The sequence below is a fragment of the Brienomyrus brachyistius genome, chromosome 10 (assembly GCF_023856365.1).
Source record: "Brienomyrus brachyistius isolate T26 chromosome 10, BBRACH_0.4, whole genome shotgun sequence".
NCBI lineage: Eukaryota > Metazoa > Chordata > Actinopteri > Osteoglossiformes > Mormyridae > Brienomyrus > Brienomyrus brachyistius.
The window spans coordinates 23,017,378-23,033,504 of record NC_064542.1 but is presented as its reverse complement, the minus strand read 5'-3'; the positions used below and the strand labels follow the sequence as shown (position 1 = coordinate 23,033,504).

Genomic DNA, 16,127 nt, shown 5'->3' with positions numbered 1-16,127 from the left:
AAATAGTCTACCTTAGACAAAAGAAACTGTAATGAGTTTTTTTATACAAGGAATAACATAATTAAATATTTACAAACTGCTACTTTCATAAATTAAAGGCTAAGAAAAACTTTCAAGGTTGTCCTTGCTGAACTTTCGATTAGCTGGTTTTCTCATAATGTTATTAATAATGAAACGCCGTTGACAGTGGATGAAATATTCTTGAGCTTTGCTTGTAAGGTTTCTTGAATATGCACAGAAAGCAGTTTGGGGTAGATACCTGATGCAATGCACACTTGACTTAAAGATCCTGTTCCAGTGGATGAAATTCAGCTGTTGATTTCTTGCTGAAAGGTAAGTTATGCTCATATGACTTGAAGATAAGTAGCTTTGAAGTCTGTTCCCAGAGCGTTCTTCGCATTGCATTTGTAAATCCCTGAGTTCATGAGCACTGGCTTTTGTATCACCAAGCTACCTTCCACCGTCATGTGGATGCTGCCCTGTGCCGCGAAGCGGTTGCTGGGAACTAGAGTTGTCCGACCAGGCAGAGTCCAGGAGATGTCAGGCTTGGGCGTGCCAACGGCAACGCAGTTGAGTATGACGGATGATCCCCTGTTCACTCGCGTAATGGATGGGGGTGCACTTGTGATGCGGGGAGGATAGACCATCACCGCCACAGGGTAGGAAATGGTCGATGAGCCAAACATATTAGTGGCTTTGCAGGTGTAGGTGCCTCGGTCAAAAGTGGTGATGTCTCTGAGAAGGAATGTGCCATTTGATAAGACAGTCACTCTACCAATGACCTGAGGTTTGTCCAACATCAAGCCACTGGGTAGATGCCAAGATATGGTAGCCTGGGGCCAGGCATCGATAGTGCAAGGGAGGTTTAGATTCTGGCCGAAGGAAATCTTTACTGGTCCAGACGTTCCCCGGACCTGGGGTTTCTTTCCTAGTTCCAGGGAGTAGCGCTTCTCTGCTTGTCCTGCTACATTTTTGGCTAAACAACGATAGACTCCTTTGTCAGTTGTCCCTGACTGCAGTATTCGCAAAGTTCCGTTGCTTTGGTAGTGAAGGAAACGTTGAAGTCTAGTGCCTGGGTTCAGAATTGTACCATTGGGTAGCACCCACGCATATTCTGGGACTGGCTTGCCTCGGGCAAGACATTTCAGGACAATATCCTTTCCATCAGCCTTAAGGGGTAGAACCTCAATATTTGGGATTGCAAAGCTTGGCTTCTCAGCAAGAGATGCCACTTCAAGGTCAATCTGCAAGGATGCCTCGCCCATATCGTTTTTTGCCAGGCATGTAAAGCGACCCTCATCTGTCTTTCTCAAGCCTCGTAGCTCCAGGCTCCCATTTTGATGTACGTGGAACCTACCACCTTGATAAGGAACTGGCAACGAGATCCCATGAGATGTGGTCCAGATGATGGCTGGTTCTGGCATACCCTCTGCTTTGCAATCCAAAAGTTGTGTCTGATAAGATACTGCCAAAACATTCATGCTAGTCTGTCCCCCTTTGCCGTTTATGTATGGCTTCTTTGCCTCTACTTCAAGTCTCACATTTTTAATATCATCTCCTGCTGAGTTCCTGGCCAGGCAAGCATACTTTCCCCGATCATCTAAACCTACCTGCTTAATAACTAGGGTACCATCATCTAAGATTTGGTACTTGGGGGAAAGAGATCCAATGATGTCATTTCTTGGTGAAATCCATATAATTGTGGGAGGAGGGTCACCTCTAGCCTCACACTTCAGATAGGTTGGCTTACCAAGCTGACCCCAGTGCGACCCTTGTTCCTTAGACAAGATCTTGGGAGAGTCTTGGACCACCTTGATGCTAACCTTCATTTCATCCTCCCCAAGCTCATTCTTAGCGTAGCATGTGTAGTCACCCTCATCTCCCTTGCCCATGCGTTGCAGCAGGAGCGTACCATTCCCAAAAATGATGTAGCGACGAGATCGTGTCCCACTGTCATCTGACTGGAGGGCATTGTTTATCATGGTGCCATCTGGCAGAGTCCAGGACACCTCCGGATCCGGGAGGCCTGAGGCTACACAGTCAACTTGGAAGTTGACCCCGTACGCAACTTTCTTTGCGGCTGTGCCTAAGTGTTCTATCTTGGGTGGCTTCATGAGGACCTCGACCAGGAAGAGCTCCACCTCTTCTCCATTGGGTCTCTGGAATATACAGTAGTAGGTACCCGCATCCCTGTCTGTCAGCTGCTGGATCCTGAGTGTGCCGTTGGGGAAGGCAGTTACCGGTCTCTCAGGACTGAAAAAAGATTCACATAAGAGAGTCATTAAGAAAGGGCTTAATGGTGAATCGGAACAATCTTTACATTGAAGCGTCATTTATAAAATCTTGAAGGAACATCCATTATTTGTATTAAATAGAACAAAAAGCCATCTGAAATATATTCCAGTGTGTGATAAACTGAAAAATAAACTGAAAAATAGCTTTATTCAAATCTAGGTACTGAAAATGGAGAAGAGAAAAATTACTTGAAAGTGCTGAGAGTTTAGTTGGACTCCCTAGGAACCCACTACTGACGTTGCGGTTACTGTACGTTCTGTCGCTTATTATGTGTTTAATAACAGACTATTACAATTTCAGAAGCTTGTTGACTCTGTAGTCAGTACTGATTATGCTGCTTGACTGAGTGTATATAGAGAGGAGATCAAGCTGTTTCAGGTGATTTCTAATGAACCCTCATGTCCCATTATGTCCAAGTGTATTTGTGTGCACTGAAGCCAAAGAGAGAGGAACATTAACTGCATTTCTGTTCAGGACTGTTGTGTTCTGGAGCACCTTTCGATTATTGTGACATTCTTTGTTTTCAGAAGTAATTGACTCTTACTGTAATTTACAGATGACCATTTTTTTGTAGATGTGTAAGAACACACATACACACATATTATTATTTCATCATGAACACTAAGCACTGTACTTATACCTGTAGCGATGATCTAGCTGTGTTTTGGAGGGCAGTCTCCAGAGGGCACCGCGCTGGCTGCCCATCGACTCAGGGCAGTGTAAGTACACTGTAGAACCGTACATGGCTGTTACTCGGTGCTGCTGGGACGGATTGTGCCGGGGACTGGAGGACTCCTGTTTGATGTCCAGCTGTATCGCTCTCTTGGAGGAACCCACCGCATTGGTGGCATAGCACTCGTACTTTCCGGAGTCGGCGGGCAAGCTGCTTCTCACATACAGCGTCCCGTTGGGAAAGACGAAGAGGCGGCCATCAAGGAATTGAGATGGCTTGATGTGCTCCCCACTTGGAATAGTCCACTTAAGGAGAGGGAGGGGTTCCCCCTTAGCTGTGCAGTGCATGTAGACATCCCAACCTTCCTTCATCTTGATGTTTTCCGAGGCCTCTTCTTTGATAACCGGTGGCAAGGCTGCCACATGGACGTGATAGGTCACTGTGTCCGCCCCCGCCGCATTGCTTGCGATGCACTTGTAGTCCCCTTTGCTGGAGAAGTTGGCTGCCGGGATCATCAGTGTGCCATTGGCTAAGAGTAGAGTGGCTGCAGCTTCTGAGGGAGATTCTTCGCGCACAAATGTTCGGTCTGGAAGGAGCCAAGAAATCTGAGCCTTAGGCCTCCCCCCTGCGACACAGTCCAGGCTGACAGGCCTCCCCAGGTATACGGATATATCTTTGGAAGCCGGAGCTGCGATTTTAGGAGGCTGAGTCAGCACTGCCAGCGTGACCACCATTCGATCCGATCCGAACTTGTTCTGCGCCGTACAGAGGTACTGCCCTCTGTCCTGCAGCTGGACGTTCTGGATCACAAACGTGCCGTTCTTCAGAACCTCAAACCTTTGCCCGTGCTTTGTGTCCTCCTGAATGGTGGCACCTGTTAATGAGGGAAAGGGGACGAGCGTGATCGCATTATTTCGAATCTCATTAGCTTGTCTTAAATCAATGAGGTCAGGGTGACAGAGATTAATGGGTTATGTAAAGCCCTTGTCTGGTGATTCCCTGTTGCAAAAGCAGAAAGTGCCCAATAGAAGAATTGGTTGAAAAACTAGATGTAAAAGATCATTTATATAAAATATTAAACAATTTTATAATTGACAAATGAATTATTTGCGAGGACAGCTAATCCGTGAGAGTTTTGTTGAATTAATTCATTTTAGTGCACAATTTCTCAAAGATATGCTGATGTTCTTACCAGTGGAGACTTTGGTCCAGGAGACCATCGGTTTTGGGTCCCCCGTAGACTCACAGGGCAGCAGCACGTCCGACTCGGCCAGAGCTGAGACGCTAACGACGTTAGCTGACGTTATCCTTGGCTTCACCCCACTGCCCATCAGCTGAGGGAAGGGTAGCGCAGTGCTCATAATTCTGGGGCCCCCATGGTGGTAGTGCCATCGGCTGCCGTACAAAACACTGGCCGTATGATGTGGCCTGTTTGTGTGTGAAGGAAACAGTGTGGGGGCCACCGTACTGTGGCTTCTCGTGGTAACAGGAGCCTCGTATGGTTTCGGGGTAGGAAAACTGACCCTAGGTGTAGGTGTGATGATCTTCCCTAGTTGTGAAAGGCGACGGGCATCGAGCTGCGATTGCTTATGCCTGTTTCTGAACCTCGAGAGCCAGTAGTCTCTGGTTCTGGTGGCTGAGGGGATTATAAGGGGCCGTGATGTCTGAGCTGGGCCCGATTCTGACGGGAAAGTCGTTGGTTTTACAGTCTGAGCGGTAATTCCTGGCCGGTTTGTCACCCCAGCGTCCCTGCCGACTGGGTGAAGGGAATTCCAGGGTCTGTGCACAGAGGAAGGATACAGGCGTGAGTTATGAACCGGCGGCCAGGAGGTGAATCGAGCCCAGTGAGCCCAGGAGAAGGTGGAAGCGGAGGGTGGCTGTGTGTTTGGGACATGAACCTTTTTGTGAACGTGCTGCTGCCTGGACCAGGGGTGATCGACAGGAGCTGCTGGAGGATGGTGGGTTTTAGATTTAGATATTGTGGAATCCTTATCCCATTGACTCCCTGTGTTACGGGAGTCTTTCCACGTATTTACCATGGCTGGATCGCTTTTGTTGGACGAACCCTTTTGCTCCATCAATGGCACTATGTGTGTCGTGGCTGGAGATGCAGAGACTCTGTCTTGCATTGGTGGGGGTTTGATGTTTCCAGGGGAGTTAAACTGAATAGGTGTGTGTTCTGTTGTAATTTTCCATGTAAATTCATTATTATCTTTTACAGATGACACCATAGTACCTTCTGCCTCCTTCCTCTGGTTTGGTTCTGCAGTAATGTATGGCATATATCCTGATACAGTTGTACCGATAGCAGTGCTACCTGTGACAGACTGATGAATCCTTTGTAAACTTCCTACTGTTGGGCTTAGTAGCTCTCTATGAGCAGATTCCTCTGTTATTGGAGGAAGCTGGTCCTCTGAAGGTACTTTAACCTGTTCATTTGAACTATCAACAGCTATTGATGCCCTTAGCAATGTTGAATAATTTCCATCTTTTCTATATTTGTCTGACCTGTCAGTGTTTTTGGTTGCGTTTGAAGGAACTTGTTGACTGCTCTCTACTTTACCCTTCGATGGGTTTGAATTTATAGGCTGAATCTTTCGCTGGGGGGGTCTCCTACGTCTATATGGAAGTTTCCGTCGGTTTCCTGTGAAGGAATTGGAGGGTAATTTTGCCCCACCTTCTGTTGGACGTTGGTCCATTGATTGTTCAGGCTGTGCTACCGGTTGCTGACTGGAAAGAGTCACATGACTACTACCAGTGTAAGCAATGTAAACAGAATTGGAATTTAACAAAGTTGGTTTAGGAGAATTGGAATCCCTGTCAGAATAAGTAGGTATTTTGGTAGTGAATTCATCTGATGTGCTCTCCTGACCTGGAGTGGTAATAACAGAAGCTATGGTAGTGGTAGTAGTAGTAGTGGAAAGAGTTGGCGTTGTAGTGGTTGAAGCAGTTGTTGTTGGAGTGGGAGTAGTGGCAGTACTCATTTTACTTGTAGCTGTCATTTTCTCTGCTGTAGATGCCACAGAAGTAGGTTGTGTGCTAGTTGAACCCTTAGCATGAGCCTTAGCTATTATCTGAGCCCAACGTTTAGGGTCAAGCTCCTTAACAGACTTGTTTAACTTCCTCTTTCCCTCCTTGAAGTTCACCCCCCTGTTAACTTGACCGAAACTCCGGCCGGAACCATGAGGCTTTCCACTTGTTCTGCGAGGCGCCGGTGTAGGAATCAGGCGTACTGTTGTCCAGGAACCTGAGCCTTCATCTACAGAATCCTCTGTAGGGAATTTTGCATTCTTGAGAGGGGCACTTCCTGTCAGCTGCTCTGCGCTCTGAGATTCTGTGTCTTTATCTCCCATGATCATGACACGGTGAGACAGCATGTCCGCCCCATACAGATTAGATGCCAAGCAGCTATATTCCCCAGCATCCTCTTGTGCTGCCCTTTTAATGACCAGTGTGCCATTTGTGGCTACATAAACCCTGTCATGTCGTGGTGAAGGGTGCAAGATCTGATTTCCAGGCAGGAACCAGCTGATTTTGCTGGGCTGAACTGAAGAAACGGAGCAGGGGAGAGTGAGGGTTCCTCCACTTTCCACAGACATCGCCTGACCATTCAACGAATCAGGGCTAAGCAAGAGCTCCCGCACTGTCAGCCTGAAAGAGACGACATCCACATCACTGGTTGTCTGCACAAGGCAGTGGTACAAACCAGAGTCAGACATGCTTGCACTTTTTATGACTAAAACTCCATCCTCTGAGACCTCCAGTCTCTCATGGGAAGTGTTAAGGATGGACAGATCAGGGAGCATCCACTGCACAGTCTTCCTTCCAGAACCGATGACCTTACATTCCAGATTGACGTCGGAACCTTCCAGAACAGTCTGCAGTCTCCCAGGGGTTCCCCGTTGCACCATAGCCCAGGTGTACATGTCAGCCGCTTCGTCTTCCTGGCCACTGATGTGCTTTGAGATGAAGGTGGAGAAGTCCAGAACCAGTTTTTTTGTTGTGGTCCTACGTCTGTTAAGCTGCAGAGTGACCTTCGGCTGTAGCAGCCAAGCCGGCTCTGCCATCAGATGGCCCTTGAGCTCAGTGAAGTAGGGCGAGTCCTCGTCTGCCATCTGGGAATACCGAAACGTGGTCCTGCTAGTGTTTTCCTGCCTCAGACCCCTTTCCAAAATCGCCGGGCTCTCGTGGTAGTAGGCGACCAGCTTCCAGAGTTTCTGGAGCTCCTCCCGGTCGATCTCGCACTCCAACTGACTGGCCAGGGTCACGTTGACTACCACCCACCCCGGCATCTTCAGGTTCTCCCAAGCCACGGTGGAGGCCTCGCTTGGCCGTTTCACCGCACAGCTGACGTGTGCCTGGTTTTCATGGCTGTCAGACAGCACGAAGGTGAGCTGCCCCAGGGGTGGCTCCAGGTCCTTGGTGTAGGGGAGATCAGGCTCGGAGTCTTCCCAAACGGCGACGTCCCGCAGCTTCAGCGGGGACTGCACCGTGGGCTTCTCACAGAGCAGCTGACTGGCGGACAGCTGGAAGATGTGGCTGCCGTTAAGGGGCTGGGGGGTGCGGCAAATGGCACAGCTCTCGCTCAGGCTGGAACTGCGTTCTTTTTTGCACTTAATCACCCCTGTAAGGAGAGAGACAGGTAGACAAGGACCAGAATTTACTTATGATCCAAATTACTTATAATGGTATGATAAATATTTAAAGGGACAGTACACGAAAAAAAAAAAACAAAAATCATATGTTTTAGATATGGTGTAGGGCTATTTATCCATCTAGATTTATCCATCTCTGTGAAATTTGCCTAGTTTTGGAGATATCAGGCGTAGAACATAACAGGACTGAATGTATTCTTTCTATGGTGATTAAAGTGCCAAAAAAATACATTTGAAAAATTCGACAGCAATGCCCCTGTCCTCCTTTAATGTTAGGTAGCTCAGTGGTGCTACATGAGGTAGCAGTATTGGTTAGCATCAGCTACCAGCACTAACAAATAGCAACAATACTATCTTAGTTAATAGTAATTATAGCCGCACTGAGCCAGCTACCGTTAGCCATTGATGTTTTCGTCAGCTCACGTTGTCAGGAGCATGAACTTCTGCACAGTGGTACAGTATGGTTGGTGTGTGGAGTTTGGTAAGAAGAAATAAAGTACGCACTATGAGGTTTGTGGATTATCTTGAGTAACCGGCTCAATATTTCTGGTAAGCAACACTACTGTTGAATTTTTCGAAAGTATTTCTTAGGCGATTTCATAACCACAGAAAGAATGCCGTTCGCTCCCATTACATTTGAGAACAAACTGGCATTTCTACGCCCGATATCTCCAAAATTAGGAAATTCTCACCATAACAATCTAGATGGATAAATAGCCCTACAGCAAATCTGAAACATATGTTGCTTTGATTTTGGGGTGTTCTGCCCCTTTAAATGGACTCCCCAATAATGTAAAGCTGACTCTTTTTCTTGATTACGTAATAAAATTCGGCAATAAAAGGCTAATAGACACATTCATTTACAAAGCAAATTCCATTATCCAAAGCGACATATATTTTTTTAGGAAATGGGGTCCACTAGCAATTGATGGTTAAGGGCTTTGCTCAGGGACCCAGCAGATAATCACTCTGCCAACACTAGGATTTGAACCAGCGACCTTCCGATCACAGGCACAGTATCTCAACCCAGTGAGCCTCACGTAACCCTTTTTGTTGCTTTTAATAAAAGAGACAAAGAGATGCTAATAGATGCATCGTACCCTCGTTCTTGCTGTGCCACTCTACGAGCCAGTGCAGATGGCAGTCACATGCCCAGGGGTTGCCATGCAGAGAGAGGACTTCCAGCTTGCTCAGGTGCTGCAGGGTCTCGGGCAGCAGGAACTCCAGCTGGTTGTCGGACAGGTGCAGGTGGCGCAGGCCTGAGCCCCAGAAGGTGCCCAGGAAGGAAACGGTGATGAAGGTGTGGGGGTGTAGCTCCCGCAGTCGGTTGGCCTCCAGCTGCAGCAGCTTGAGGGAGGGGAGGCCACTGAAGGAGAGTGGCTCGATGGACTCGATGGCGTTATGGTCCAGGTGCAGCCGCACCAGGCTCGCCAACCCCCAGAACATGCCGGCGTCTACGCGCTTCAGCTTATTATAGCTCAGCTTCAGCATCTAGAGTTGGGGGGTGGGGGGCACAGCAAGTTTAGGCAGGACCGTGCATTATTAAAATCCAGATCATGAGTATTTCGATTGTTGTAAAACACCCCCCATCACTCCACAAGTAAAAAAAAAAAAACGCAACATTGGTCTCAGATCTTATACAAAACTCTCATAGGTGAGAAACTACGCTACTTCAGTAACAGAATACAAAGTGATAAAACAGTCACTGTACACTGGACACTGTGCATTATTTCAATAATTTAAAATAAAATGAAGCAGTAGTATTTTATTGTTACATGGGGAAACTGGGTGGTTTTCTCACATGTCCTGTTTTGCTCTGCATCAGAGACTCAGCACCGGGCGTTAAGGGCCTTGCTAAAGGCCCATGAGTAAGAGGATTATTCTGCCATCTACAGTTTTTGAGCTCTTGACCTGGTGGACACAAGCACAGATCCGTAACCCCAACCCACTTCAGCAGTCCGGGAGCTGGGAGGGAGCAAAGACAGGGACTGTCTGGGGGTTCCCGTTAACTGGGTTGGGAAGTACTGTTGTATAAGATTACAGATATCATTTACATTTGATTAACACATTGGCATTAACATACCGATGGACAGCTAAGGCAGTTTATGTAGTGAGATGTACATGCACCATGACCAGAAGATTTTCTGTTACTGTTCATGCCCGTCTGGTGGCCATACCTGTAGCGAACGCAGATTATAGAAGGCTCCAGAAGATAGAGACAGGATGTCATTTCCATGCAGCATGAGCATCTCAACGCGTGGGAGCTTGGTGAAGTCTGAAGGACCTATCAGCTGGATGCTGTTGTAGCTGTGGGCAGAGGCCTGTTACCTCACATGCATGAGAATGGCAGTGTGTCTGCGCCCTTTCGGGACCTGCACCATGAATTATGGATAGCACACTGAATTTTTCCCTTTAAGAACCTGAGCCATACATTATAGAGAACCCGCCGAGTTGTGCCCTTTCAGGACCTGTAGTATTGATTATGGTAATGCGTTGGCCTGTGCCCTTTCAAGACCTGCACTGTAAATTATGGTAATGCACTGACCTTTGCTCTTTAAGAACCTTCACCTTAGATTATTGATAAGTCAGTGACCCGTGCCCTTTCAAGACCCCCCCCCCCCCCCCATTGTAAATTATGGTAACACAATGAACTGGACACTTTCAGGACCTGCATTGTAGATTATGACTAACACTATCATTGTACCGCATGCATTATTGTGGCAGAATAATCATGTGTCTTTCTTTCGAACTCCTTTGACACGTATACAGTGTGGGACGGTCAGCCGCGGTCTTTTTGCCGTATGTCAAATCTATAAACATTAATTATGTCACACGGCACTGACTGTATTACTATACTGTAAACATTAGAACTTTCGATTAAAAACATGGCAGCTAAGTGAAGGGTGTGGCTGGAAGTCAGGGGAGCTCGGAGCTTAAGTGAGCATTATTAAATACCCCACCCTGCATACAGGAGTACAGTCTTTTCCCCTTCAGCGATACAGGCTGTAATCTCTGAGCGTGATTGGGCAAAGCTTCACAGGGGGGGTGTGGCCCTACAGTCTGGCAGTGAAAAGAGTGAAGACTTCCTAACTGATGACTTTATTAGCTTAACTTCGTCATGGATGCTTGGCAAAATGGTTTCTCTTTTACAGGGAGAGGCTGGATATTCTCCCTTGGTGGCATGTTTGGCAGCCATCGATATAAACAAAAAGTAAAGTCTGTCTCAGAACTTGTTTCTGTTTCCAGATTTAAAAACCATCCATTTCAGTATGTGAAATATTTTATACACAGTTAAACCAAAACCGTTTTTTAAAGTCAGCCCTGATTGGACGGCGGTGTGAAGGAGGTGTGGCCTACCCTAAATTGATGCGTTCCGTGTCCTCAGGTAAGCTGGGCGGGACGGACAGGAGGTGGCGGAAGGTACAGTGTACCTCCCGTGGCCCGGGGCAGTTGCAGGACCTTGGACAGGGGTGCAGGGCGAAGGGGGTGGCCAATAGCGAGGTGAGTACTGCCACTGCCGCCCAGCCAATGGAAACACATGTGGGAGCCATCATTTCTCACTCACGTTTATGACATCATCGCACCTGGAACGACACACCCCACTGCATGCCAATTATCAATATTCATTATTATCATTATGATTAGTATGATGATTATTTTTCATTTACACCCTGTAACAGGAGCTGTTATTGAGGGAATTTACTGTCTTATTATTTTGGACAATTATTAAAATGATTAAAACGTACTATATTGCAAGTCATTTACCCAAGCAATTTAAATATTCAGATAAACTTCGCCTTGCATTTCAACGACCATAAACCAGTCTTGTGCGTTCTGACAGTAGGGGGGCAGTCATCCTACAAATGGTTTTATGATTTGAGAGACTGGATCTCTACCAGAGCTTTTGAAATGGAACATCCTGGATATGACATGAAATTTATCCACGGCTGTGAAAAGCCAACAAGTGGTGAAGTCAACTTAATCTCAGCAAACCTCTACTGTAAGTGAGGAATGGTAAGATTCACCGATTTGCACCAGTGCACCAGCATAAAAGTTCACAGGGCGATCGCCCCAGTTAAAAAAGTATGCACCCGATACAATTTGGGATGGGATATATCATTTCTATCATGTCTAGGATCTTTGTGTTGGTAAAATCCAGTTTATTAATATAGAATTATTTGTAGAGGCCCTGTGTTTTTATTATTTTTTTTATTTTTTAGGAATGTGACCGACGTTCTGTTCTGTGACTTCAGACTGCAGAAGCACCGTTACCCCACACGTCTCTTTCTGCCTTGCTTAGCCACAACATCTGCTGACCTGTCCTGTTCTTCACTGGCACTACACTGCGAGAACCGAAACAGCAGTATGTGACATGATGGGCTAACTTAAATGTTTCCCGCTCCCTGCCTCCACGAGTTATCAGTTATAAGCGCTGGTGACGTTTATGTTCGAGAAGACGAGCAGGGCGCCATGTATACATATTTTACTGGTGATTCTGTAATACTGCTGCAGCATTCTCTATATTCTACTCACAGTGCCACTTGGTGTTGCTACTTTGCTCTGCCACGTATCACTTTACTACCTCATGTTGAATTATATTTTGTTAGATAACTTGTAATACTTAGCATTCTGTGTTTTATATTGTATCACATGTTGCACTGGGGTGCAATGGTTAGCACTGTTGCCTCACACCTCTGGGACCCGGGTTCGAGTCTCTGCCTGGGTCACATGTGTGTGGAGTTTGCATGTTCTCCCCATGTCGTCGTGGGGTTTTCTCCAGGTACTCCAGTTTCCCCCCACAGTCCAAAAACATGCTGAGGCTAATTGGAGTTGCTAAATTGCCCATAGGTGTGCATGTGTGAGTGTGCCCTGCGATGGGCTGGCCCCCCTTCCTGGGTTGTTCCCTGCCTCGTGCCCATTGATTCCGGGATAGGCTCCGAACCCCCCGCGACCCAGTAGGATAAGCGGTTTGGAAAATGGATGGATGTTGCACTGTCCTGTTAATTGTCTGTAGTTTGTGGAGAAGGCATTCAATTAAGGATTTCATTGTACTTTGTACACTGTATTTTGTACGTATGACAATAAATCTTTGAATCTTGAAAACCATCCAAGCCGGAAAAAGGCTTCAAATTCTTTGCCTTATCATATAAACACAACTTTGAAGGTGAGAAAATGAAGCAGGCAGCTCATCTTTAATGGAATCATGAGCTGACAGTCTACGTCGTCTTTGTTGCGGTAACCATCCTGAAAGGGATCATACTGAACCGACTGTCAGTCCAAGAGTGAACTGATGCACAAAGAGAATCCTCAGGTAGAACCACTCCGAATTCAAATAAATTCAGCAATTAAAGTGCCGTAAGAGACATGCTCTGAATTTTAAACACCCCAGAAGGCTGCAGGTAAAAATGACCTGCAGGATCCTCTTTGTACGCGCAAGTCTGCACAAAACACACCATAGAATCCGAACGCTCCGGTGGAGTTCATGATCTAATTCTATTAAGTGAAGAGATCATTTTGTAGCTCTGTCAGGTTACGAACTTAAATAAGCAAAATAGACCCACAAAGTAATAACCAGCTGCTTTGGCCCAGGTGGGATATAAATTAGCCACTTTGCTTACAAATTCTGTGTACCATTATATACCATCTGACTTGTGCTCAGTACTTCCTGGGATAGGCTCCAAGCTCACTGTTTATTGTTTAGTTTCTTTTGTAGGTCCAACAGCAATACCCCAATTTCAAAGATTTCAGTAAAATTTCGAAATCATTCTGCTAGATGCCCTTCAGCCCCTCAACTTCCTTTGAACTACATTCTCTAGCTCTGTGTTGGTGCCAGTTGTATTGGATTCATCAATCTTCATCTGTAAGCTTTTCGCCAGTTAGTTTCAAGTGTTGTCAGAAACCTGCCCCTCCCCCCCCCACCAAACTACCCCCACCCCCCACTTCACAGGACTCTGGTCTGGCACACCTGTTCCTGGGGCTCCCAGACGAAATGTTGTTTTAGGTCCTGTGCTCCAAGCCACTGAATCCAGGCAAGACGAATCGCAGCTGAAATATTTACCTCCTAAAATACGTGACCTTAATTCCGCGTCTTGCCTGCACATGCATGCCTCTGCTTTCAGAATAATAATATTTAAAAATCTTTACGACGCCGATGACAAGTAAAGCTCTTCCTTGGAGCTGAAATATTTCCCTGGAGGGTGGACTGTATGGATAATGATCCGACATCATAGGGCTTCGGCTCACAGCAGAGAGGGAATCAATTTAAAGGTGGAAGGCAGAGCAACAACTGCTTCGGTCCAGCCAAAATAACAACAAGGAGGTGCGGTTAAAGCCCCTCACCCAGCACATTAACCCAACACTGGTGCAAATCACGGGGAGGTCTGATGTGATTCACGCCGAATGGACCACATGGTTTTTGGGTGTAGTGGTGTGACTTCAGTTGAAATTTAATGTCTAATCAATTCAGGAAGAAAAGGATGCACCAGTAAAACTAACCCTTGGAAAAAAATACAGTATAAATTCATGTAAGGTGTTTTATGGAGAATGTAGTGTTTGGATTAACTTCCCGCTGGTGATTGATTTCCATGTGAATTTAGATGCTAATCCAATCCAATGAGCACTCCCAGGTCCTCGAAGGACTAGGGTTCCCTGCCACGTCCTTCTCACCCTGGAGGTCTGACCTGATGTGACATGCGGTCTTTGCAGGTTCCCGCCATGCTGCTGAGAAATGCTGCATGACCTTCTCCACTTATCTGCTTGGAACTGTCGCTTTTCCAGACCTGACCCCTGAAGAGCTAGAAAAGAATGAGGCACGTCTCCAGTTCTGTTGCAGAAGAATCCGGCCTCTAGAAAGTTCAGTCAAAACAAAAAGTTTCCAGTGAAGCCTGTCAGTGATTAGGCATTTCTCCATGTGGGTTTTTGGTTAATCCATCAGTAAGCTTGCTGTTTGCATGACAGAGAGAGAGAGAGAGAGGGACTCTCAGAGTGTGCCTGTCTGTGTATGCGTTTAGTCTTCTCATGCTCCAGAGCCATTAATAGCTCACCCACACTTCGGCTCCCCTTTTCCCAGTACCCCCCTTAAGGACATGGCGTACCGTAGCTGGAGCCGGGCAAAGTTTTCCACAGACTGCTTAGGGCAGATCACCGCTAAGGGTTGCCCAGTCTAACCGTGACTTTTAACAAGCTCCGCGTTCAAACAGGAGGGAACGGCTGTATCCAATCACAACCATCTGCTCCAACGGCATCCTCAACAAACTTCAGATGACCTGCGACTCGCGACGGGATCCCACTCGAGCCCCCTGATTTGACACTCAGCCGCACACAAGTGTGCAACATGTTGATGAACGTATGGTCCTTTTATGTAACGTGTGTCATCTTCACGGCTCCTGATTTTTTCTGTTTTCGGAGTTATCTCTGGCAGCTGACGCCCCCGCTGGCTTTGGAAGGCTTCCTTTACAAACCTGAGCGATAAGGACAGGCTCGATACAGAGCAGACCTCAGTTTTGGACATAAGCCTACGTACTGAAAACCACAGAATAAAACTTTCCTTCAACAAGAGAATTTTGTGTGTTGACATGTGGTTTGCTCATTACACAAGCTGCATTTATCTTTTTATGGAATAAACTATTTTGTCAATTAAACTGTGCCTCGGAAAAGTAATAACGTTTCCACTGAGTTATGAAATTTGCATCAGTTGATTAATACATTTTAAACAGCATTTTGGAATTTAACAATAGATGTACGGATACATTAAAAGTCTTTACTTCTTCATACTAATATCTGAAGTAGCAACAACATAGTGTATCTCTTCCAGTTAGATAAGATAAATTACTTAATAATTATAACCAGTCACGTAACCAAAAACAAAATTTTAGAGACATTATTTATATAAATGGTAAAGTGGCGGCTGATAAAAATCGATTTGCCGAACATCAGATGTCTTACCTAATAGCTTACGGTGAATGAAGGCACTTTCTGGAGGCAGCAGAGGGCGATGCTACTTGTTAGTGTCCCGCGTGGGTATAGAGTCAGCTCCAGCCGGCAGGGAGTCGGGGCCGTGCCGCTCTGGACCCAAGTACGCCAATCCGGGTCTGAGGGTGGACTGACGGAGCGCTCACCTCGGCTTGTGGAGTCCAGCCTGCAGTCCAGGCATCCCATCAAAGCACATCTGGAGAAGCGGTTATGCTCCTTGGACTTCCCGCATGTAAGGGGAGGAATGCTGGCCTCCAGCGCTGCTCCCCTCTACCCCCCCAGCTCCTCCTCTTTCGCTCCCTCCCTTACTCCCTACCCCACCTCCACGGCAGCCAGCTCACCTGCACACACTCTCAGTCAAACCAAACCCAACAGGTGCTTGATATCATCATCGTGGTCTGCAGATTCAGGCAAGGAGAGCCTCGCATATTTTTGGGAAATGAGCTGAACAGTAAAGTAAACAAACAGCGCTATGGATGAATGCAGACATCTGAGTAAACAGGACCCAGACATTCAAAATAACATTAAAGAGG

General features: G+C 46.6%; 1 protein-coding gene across 1 annotated transcript; it reads right to left on the bottom strand.

The window, feature by feature from the left end:
- Positions 1-338: 338 nt before the first annotated feature.
- On the bottom strand, positions 339-15,812 carry si:ch211-159i8.4 (immunoglobulin superfamily member 10). Its single transcript, XM_049029382.1, has 7 exons — positions 15,568-15,812; positions 10,981-11,207; positions 9,801-9,930; positions 8,724-9,114; positions 4,161-7,592; positions 2,936-3,842; positions 339-2,253 (listed from the first exon to the last, which is right to left on the bottom strand). The coding sequence occupies exons 2-7, from the start codon at positions 11,175-11,177 to the stop codon at positions 345-347; spliced, it is 6,966 nt and encodes a 2,321-aa protein (XP_048885339.1). The 5' UTR covers positions 11,178-11,207; positions 15,568-15,812; the 3' UTR covers positions 339-344.
- Positions 15,813-16,127: the final 315 nt, after the last annotated feature.